An 8,363-nucleotide genomic window follows, 5' to 3' on the forward strand; every position below is an offset into this window, starting at 1 on the left:
AGGTAAATTTTATTAATTTACCGATATTATTAACTAATCGAGTTGAATGTATATTGCCTATAATATGTTAGGATCAAAATATTATATTAAAATACTAATTTAATGAATATTAATTAAGCGAGATATTACCAAAAAATATTAATTCTTATTTAACAGAATTTTGGACTTCATGCATTGGCCGAAAGAAATTGTTTACTAATCACATTCCCCGCATACTTTAAACAAAAATGAGGAAAATTCCTTAAATTCTTGAACAAACAGCTACATGTACCGAGGACATCTGCATTTCATTTCAAATGACAGGATTTGAGTTGTCATTTTAAATTCTCATTTTAAATTCTCATTTTAAATTCTCATGTTTATACTAATATTTGAATATCTTGGATTTCAAATGAAATCCAGATCCAAATTCATAATAAGCTTATTTAATTAAATCCAGAATTTCAAATAAAATCCAGTTTCTCAAACGGACCAGTATTATTTTATCTCCAACTTAACATTTTACTATAATGTTAATATGCTATAAGGGATATTCTCAATTTTAAAAGCTGGAACCATTCAGAGAAAGTATAAAACTGGAAAAAGATTCCAGAATAGAAAAATTCACAATAATATCCTTTTCTAAGACCAGCCTACATTATTTTTGACACCTTCCACAGTATTAATAAAAAAAATACACAGAATTAATAACAAAGTACAGTATGGCACTTCAAGAATTAGGAACAAAGTATGGTTTCCAAGTTCCAACTAGGTGATTACTGTTAAATGACTATACAAATTTTATCTGCTAAAATTACTCTCTAAGGACAGACGACTGTTCTACCGGGATTCAAGTGTTTACCCAATCGAGAACCAGTGTCCCGTCCCAATACATGTTTACAATACATGTTTAATGTCGCACACCAAATACAAGATCGACATACGATGTAAACCAGACTAAGAGATGAAGCCCTTTGGTTTCCTACCAAGAGGTTAGTTACTAGTGCATTCACAAAGCACAGGGATTCCACAATACATCCTAAACAATAACATGACGCCTCATGAAACAGTTTGACCATAGCAAATGGACGCAATATATAGATTTTTTGCCCATTTCTCCTACAAAAATTGCCCAAAATATATAAGATTTATGTCACGCAATAGAATCTATAAACGTACAAACATAAAAAAAAAAGTACGCAGTGTACCCACCTTGACATGTGTGCTAGGGAAAGCAGAAGTCCTTAGAGTTTCTTGTGTCTCATCAGCTGGTTTTCTTCTTGGTATACTAAGAACTATTGCAGATTGGTCCGTAGTTGCAGCAGTTGATGTGATGCGATAACCTCCATCCCACCTCCTATGAATACCTTCACTAGGATATAAAAAGTCTAGTTCCACAACCTACAAGTATAATTGCAAAAGAAAAGACAGTAAGATGATTGCACAGATGAGCACAATAGTACTAAAGAAAAATCCATTTGAAAAAAAAAACCTGGTCAGAAAATCCAGCACCACGAGACATTACAATTCCCCAACGACTTCCTGCAGTTGCCATTGCAGTAACAAAGAATCCCTCTCTCCACTTTTTGTTTATCCATTTAAATGGAAATGAATCACTAACTTTATAGGACTGCTGTGCATATTGAGTACCTAGATATTAGGAAGGGAAAGAAAAGAAAGGTTTTAGCTAGCCTTTGTGCTCAAACTTCTCTGGAAGATGTGAAAGGAAAAAAAAGTTGACTAAAGTTCTATAGGTAAACAAAGATAAAACAAGGCCCGAAGTCCACTAACCCTTTGACATCACTACGAGTGAACTTCCGTTGTTAGACCCTGCAATTGCACTAATGTAATAATTTTGGTCCCATTGTTCCATGATCCACTCCTTGAAAAAGATAAATAGATACATCAGGTAGCTGAATAAATAATCTTACATGAACAAAACAAGTGCATTTAAAACATGATAATTTACCTTGTGAAGAAATTGTGGCGAGATTTCATAAACTTGAGAAGAGAACCCGGTCCCTGCATCCATGATTATAGCCCAAAGGTTCGAACAAGATGCTACACTACTGATATATAATCCATCTTCATTGCCTTTCTCAATGTGTTGACCAAGTCTTCCTTCCGCGACATTGTAATGATATCTACAGCATCAAGTAGACACAAGATTTCAGTATCCATTTGACACAACCCTAGTCTGGGTACACTTAAGATATACAAACCTTTGCTTCATAGGACGTCGAGCATTATAGACACTAATCCATTGCATTGCAGGCATTCCTATCCTGATTTTCTTCTTTGGCTTGTCTTCATCATCTTCATCCAACGCAAGACGTCCTCTCTTATGTCCAACTTGAAGCTACACAAAGTATACAAGTCACTAAAAAATTCAAAGACTGAATTTCTGGCCTTCTCATTAGGTTCAACATATAATGCTATTAATAATGCCTTACAAAGTGCTACAAGAATAAACCAAAAAGAGTGACTTGAAGTGATAACAATAAAGGTGTACAGAAACATAAAGCATACCTTCTGAGCACCTTCAGTATTAATTGGCCTCACATCTGGATTTGGACAAACAATTCCATCAAAAAGGGAAATATATTTTGCATAGTTCGGCTTCTCATCGAACTTCAAATTTACGACATGTTCAATAAATTCCCTAAATGGTGCAGGAGAGAAAGAACAAAGAGCTTCTGGGGAAGTTGCCATCTTCTTCTTGCAGACAAGGAAGCCTTTATTTTCACCCTAATGAGACGCTAATGTAAGATATGTGATAGAAATAACATAACCAAAAAACCTCTGTAAATATGGAAGCTACAAACCTGGAAACCCTGCCAAGGTAGTCGGCCGCGGAGAAGAAAAATGAGGGTGTAAGCAAGAGATTCTAAATCATCTCTTCGGCTAGCAGTTCTTCCAAGATGAGCATGTGCACTAGCATAACGGACAGTCCCCCTATACCAAGAACGTTTGTGCCTTAATTTAAACTATCCAAATTGTACATGTATACTGATAGGGCTCACAAGACATAAGAAAGATAAAGAAGGCAATGATCACGTTGTAAGATACAGTACCTAAAGACATCTGGCCGCTGATCATACTCGACATGTTGGCTTGTTGAGCTATCCTTCCATTTCGTAGCTAACATCACAACATAGCAGATAGGAAGAATTTAAAAATTTTGGCAGATACTCATATTTAACAGGGCAGGAACACATAAACTACTAGGTATAGATATTTAAGATGACGACTTTACCTAATCCAAGGTCAACAAGAAAGAGCTTTTTCTCTTCTGGTGTTCCTGGTGGACCAAGCAGAAAGTTCTCAGGTTTCACATCCCCATGCACATATCTGCACACATTACATTACACACAATTGTGATTCCTTTAGCGAAGGTATAAATTGATGTTACCTATCTAGAGGAATATAAACAGTGTCCTTTACTGTTTAAATTTTAAGTCACACGTGAAGACAGTAGACATATATAATTACCCTTTAGAATGCACCTTCTCGAGAATAGAAATCGCCTCAATTGCAATACATGCAACCATTTCGGTCGACATCCTAGAGTCAACAAAGTGGGAAAAAATGGTAAATATTTACTGGGCTATACAGAATATTACAGTTATTCAAGACTCGGTATTCAAAGATATAGCTTACGTATGAGATTTGTTGTTCCAGACATCCCATAAACTAGGTCCAAGCATGTCCATAACCTACAATATTTGTTTGTTACACATTTGTGGCAGGATATATAACTAATACAGAAACAATCTTGGACTAGTCCACATCAAAAAATGAAAACAAAAGAAATATAACGGAAATGACATACCATTATGTAGTAATCACCTTGCCGACCTTTGTAGTGCACACGTGGAACTCCGTGACTGCCCCCAAGTGTACTGAAGAAGAACAAAGTAACTAAATTACAAACAAAGACTTTTCACCAACTCAACTAATGCACTGCATCAATATGACGTAAGAATACTATGAAAAACTCCTTACCCATAGACTTGCCACTCGTAAGGTGGTCCGTGGTTACATCCTTTGCTGTTCCTGTGCTCGAATTTCAGAGCAACCTAATATTTGCAAATCATTTCAGTTATCAAGCACTAATGACCATGCTGACGTGTCACAACCACTACAGTAAGCACTATACCTCTACTGCTCCTGCACCAATTCTTTCATGTGGAACCGGAGCATTAAGTCGACGTCCTACATACACTTGTCCAAATCCTCCTTTGCCTAGTTTTCTCTCAACTTTATATGATGGGGAAGTACCAACCTGGACCTGTTATACAGAAGCAATTGTTAAAAATAGCCACTACTAAGCCATATATAGATAGTACACATCAACATCACACACACAAACAAGCGAAAAAATTCTCAACATATATGCATTTAAAAATCTACGGTAATCTAGAATGTATGATACTAAAATTATTCCTGTACAGAGACATAACACAGCTACAAAAATATATATTGAAAGTTGTATAGCAGTAATCTTCAGTTCAAATATTTTTATCAGGCAACCAATAAAGGCTCTTAAAATATGGCACATAAATCGTATATAAATCATGAACCAGATCACTTTCATCTTGTCGACATTTAGTACTAAAAAGTTAAAATCAAGAAACTTGAATTCACACCTTATTTTGCAAAATATGGACAACATAGAATATCACCCAACAAAAATCACAATTATACATACAAATTGCAAAAAAAAAAAAACTTCTTTTACCACAAATCACATACTTTACAATTCATAATTGAGCTACAAGATATAATTACATACATATACCAAATAACAAGAAAAATATCCATAAAGATTGCATCTTTTTCTTTAATTACATATAACACATACTTACGATTCATAATCGAGCTACAAAATATAATTAACATACATACATATACACAAAAACAAAAAAACTTGTACATAAAGATTGCATCTTTTTCTTCAATTACCACAAAACACATAATTACAATTCATAATCGAGCTACAAAATATAACTAACATATCAAACATAAACAAGAAAACATGAAGATTGCATCTTTTTCTTCAATTACCACAAAACACATACTTACAATTCACAAGAAAACATGTGCTTAAGATTGCATCCTTTTCTTTAATTACCACAAAACACATAGTTACAAATTACAATTCATCAAATTAACTAGTAAACTACAAACCACACATAAAGGGGGGAGAGAGAGAGAGAGAATCAAACCCTGTCAGGAATTGGGGTAGTTCCATCATCATTATCAGCATCTAAAGCAGCTTTCTTGTTGTTATCACCACCACTTTGTCCACCACCACTATCAAGCTCATCCATCCTCTCTCTCTCTCTCTCTCTCTCTCTCTGTGCTTTCAAAACTCTAAAACACAATCTCTTCCTCTCTCTCTCTGTCTCTCTCTCCCAATCTCTCTCTCTATCTAATTCCACTTCTCACAAAGATTGCAACTTTATTAAAACCCGGATCCGGGTCGGGTCAGAAACCGGGTAGTTAAAAAAGGCAAATTGGGAAAGAATATGTGAAGTGAGGGATCTGTAGAGAGAGACTGGAAAGTATAGGCTGGCTCCCTCAAACAGATGAAAATTGAAATGAACAAGGAAACTATTAACGCCCTGTTTGGCAACGTTTCTATTTTTTCTTGAAATGTCTGATTTTTGACTTTGTATATTGATGAGAAAATGATAATTGTGTGTGCCCTCCATACATTTAATGCTTTTCTAGACTTAGGCTCTGTTTGAGATTGCTGTTAAAAATTGCTTTAGTGCTAGAAAAAGTGCTGCTGGAAAAAGTGTTGTTGTAAAAATCAGATGACTGTTTGGTAATTTTTTTGATTCGTATATGTTTTGATGCAAAAAATTAAAAATATTGATGTTTTTGGTAAGGTTTGATAGTGAAATCAGCATCTGCCGCAACAGCTGAAAATCAGCTTTTTCTAAAAGCATGAGGGACTTATTTTCTCTAACAGCAGCTTTTAAGCCAAAAGCACTTTTCAGAAAAGCAGCTTTTAAATTTTACCAAACAGTTTTTTAATTATTTTTCAGCGAAAAGCTGTTGTTGCTGTCTGCAACAGCAATACCAAACACACCCTTAGAATAAGAATAAAAAAGAATCCAAATTTCTTCATTAGATTGATTCCGATATTCAATTTACTATAAAAAATAAGTCTTTTTGAATTTTCAATAATATTAAACTTAATAAAAAATGTTGTAACTTAATTTATTAAGGGATATCCTACGTGATATCATTGTAAAGCTAGTTTTGCCCTTAATATCAATCTATTTATTGGTTTATATGTGTGATAATTCTCTATATTTGATTTTTTACTTAGGATATCCTCGTGTTAAGTAAAGATGTATTAGAATTGATTTCGGACTGAAAAATTAATCATATATTTGAATTATTTGTAAAAAGTAAAAATTAAATATTCTCAAATCATGTAAAATGGAGTCAATATGAATGAAATAGTAATGGACAAAGTTTGATTATAAAGTTTAAAATATCTCACTCATTTTAAATTCATTTTACATTATTCAAAGAACCATTTTATATATTGTTTGCAAATATTTTAAATCTAGAAATTGTTTTTCAATTAAAAATCAATTATATTACATTTTACATGATACGCACGTGAAAAACCAAATATACATAATTATCACACGTATTAGTCAATAAATTGATAATACTGACGAGAAAAAACAATTTTACGGCGGTATCATTGACAATATCCATCAATTAAAAATATTGTAATCTAATTTTGTTACTCCATGTTTTGGGTTCGAATACTTATCAAAGGATTAATTAGAATTTTGTAGAACAAATAACCATTTCTAAGATATATAGTCAGCGTCATTATATATAAAAAAATCTCAAAAAGCCCGCAAGAGTTGTCTCAATTGGTTAAATAGGGGATAACTATCTTCTTGGTCACATGTTCGAATTCCACGGAAGTAAAATTTATGATTATGCCTCCTGAGTCAGAGAGTATGTCGCTTAAATGCGGTTTACCTTGGTTCACGTAGTTTATGCGTGAGCCTGTAGGGTTTAACCGGTGTACACCCGAAGGGTGGCGGCTGCAGGTTAATTACGATAAAAAAATCTCAAGAAAAAAAGGAATAGGTTTCCATTAAAATAAATAGATAGCTATTTTGACTAAATTATTAAATTTACCTATTTCGAATAAAATTGTTTAATAAATAAATGTTTCATTTAGTTTTTTTTATTATTTACTTGAAAAAACTCATCCAAATAACTTTTTCAAAATTAACTTCTTGGGATTAAAAAAATATTTCAAAAAAGTTAATTACTAAATACTGATATTGGAGCTTTCATTTGGTCAAAACTCTAATTTAACTAAAAAGAATTATTATTTTTATCAAAAAACTAACTTTCAAATATTGCAAATATTGAACGTAATTAAAAATGTTGTGACTTAATTATGTTACTCCATGTTTTGGATTCCATTAAAATAAGCATACAGTTTTAAAAAATAAAAAAGCTAGATGGACTCGTATTTCTAAAGAAGTCAATAGTAGTTTATCATCTGAACTGATAATGTTGCACTGTAGACTGTTTAGTCGTCCGTGCCTTAAACAAATTACATGTTAGTTCTTAAAATATTAATATAAGATCGCAAAGACACTTTTCAGGATTTTTATATTAGTATTCTAACCATTATATATAGGCTTAGAGAAACGTGTGCACTACTTCTGATATTTAATTAAACGCGTTAATTAAATTTAATTCGAGAGTCAATTATTATTTGTAATTAAATCGAATTATAATTATCAAATCAATTCATATTTATAAAATAAATAATATTGAATAATGAATATTTATTTAAGAGCCCAATCCCAGTGAAAAATTAGCAAAACTAATATGTGATTATTCGGGCCAATTTTCTGCTACATTCATGTCTGCACGTCGCACACACGGGCAAGGCCGAAGGCGTCGCAAGCCTCGGATTACCCCTCGAAATCCCACAATTTGCACCCCCTGCGCGCGCAGGTAGGAGATGGAGCAACACCTTACTAACACTTTTAAACACTACTAGAGTGTTGTGCTATATAAAGCAATGGAAACCCCTTTTCCATTTCAATGTGGGATTCAAGTTTTCACATCTACAATTCCACCTTCAAGGGACCAACTTTGAATGATCGTATCTCATTCATCCCTTAACCATTTTGAGTGTTTCAAAGTGCCTCGGAAAGCCCTCACGGAGGAGAACATACTCCAAGCGACACCCACTCAAGAACGGCTCAAAATGACTTGACAATGCGGGGCTCAATACCCACATTTTCCAACAATCCCCCACATGGATGAGATTGATATTTCAGTAGCGCACACCAGACAGACATACACGGAGTTTGACT

General features: G+C 33.5%; 1 protein-coding gene across 1 annotated transcript; it reads right to left on the reverse strand.

The window, feature by feature from the left end:
- Positions 1-683: 683 nt before the first annotated feature.
- LOC141683794 (casein kinase 1-like protein HD16) lies at positions 684-5,635 on the reverse strand. The gene is made up of 16 exons (XM_074488560.1): positions 5,208-5,635; positions 4,139-4,270; positions 3,985-4,058; positions 3,812-3,881; positions 3,640-3,695; positions 3,472-3,543; positions 3,236-3,330; positions 3,054-3,120; positions 2,805-2,934; positions 2,509-2,727; positions 2,202-2,338; positions 1,949-2,123; positions 1,771-1,861; positions 1,472-1,629; positions 1,192-1,380; positions 684-1,098 (listed from the first exon to the last, which is right to left on the reverse strand). Exons 1-16 carry the CDS (start codon positions 5,310-5,312, stop codon positions 1,039-1,041), a joined length of 1,830 nt encoding a protein of 609 aa, XP_074344661.1. The 5' UTR covers positions 5,313-5,635; the 3' UTR covers positions 684-1,038.
- Between the last annotated feature and the right edge of the window lie 2,728 nt (positions 5,636-8,363).

The sequence above is a fragment of the Apium graveolens genome, chromosome 9 (genome assembly GCF_009905375.1).
Source record: "Apium graveolens cultivar Ventura chromosome 9, ASM990537v1, whole genome shotgun sequence".
NCBI lineage: Eukaryota > Viridiplantae > Streptophyta > Magnoliopsida > Apiales > Apiaceae > Apium > Apium graveolens.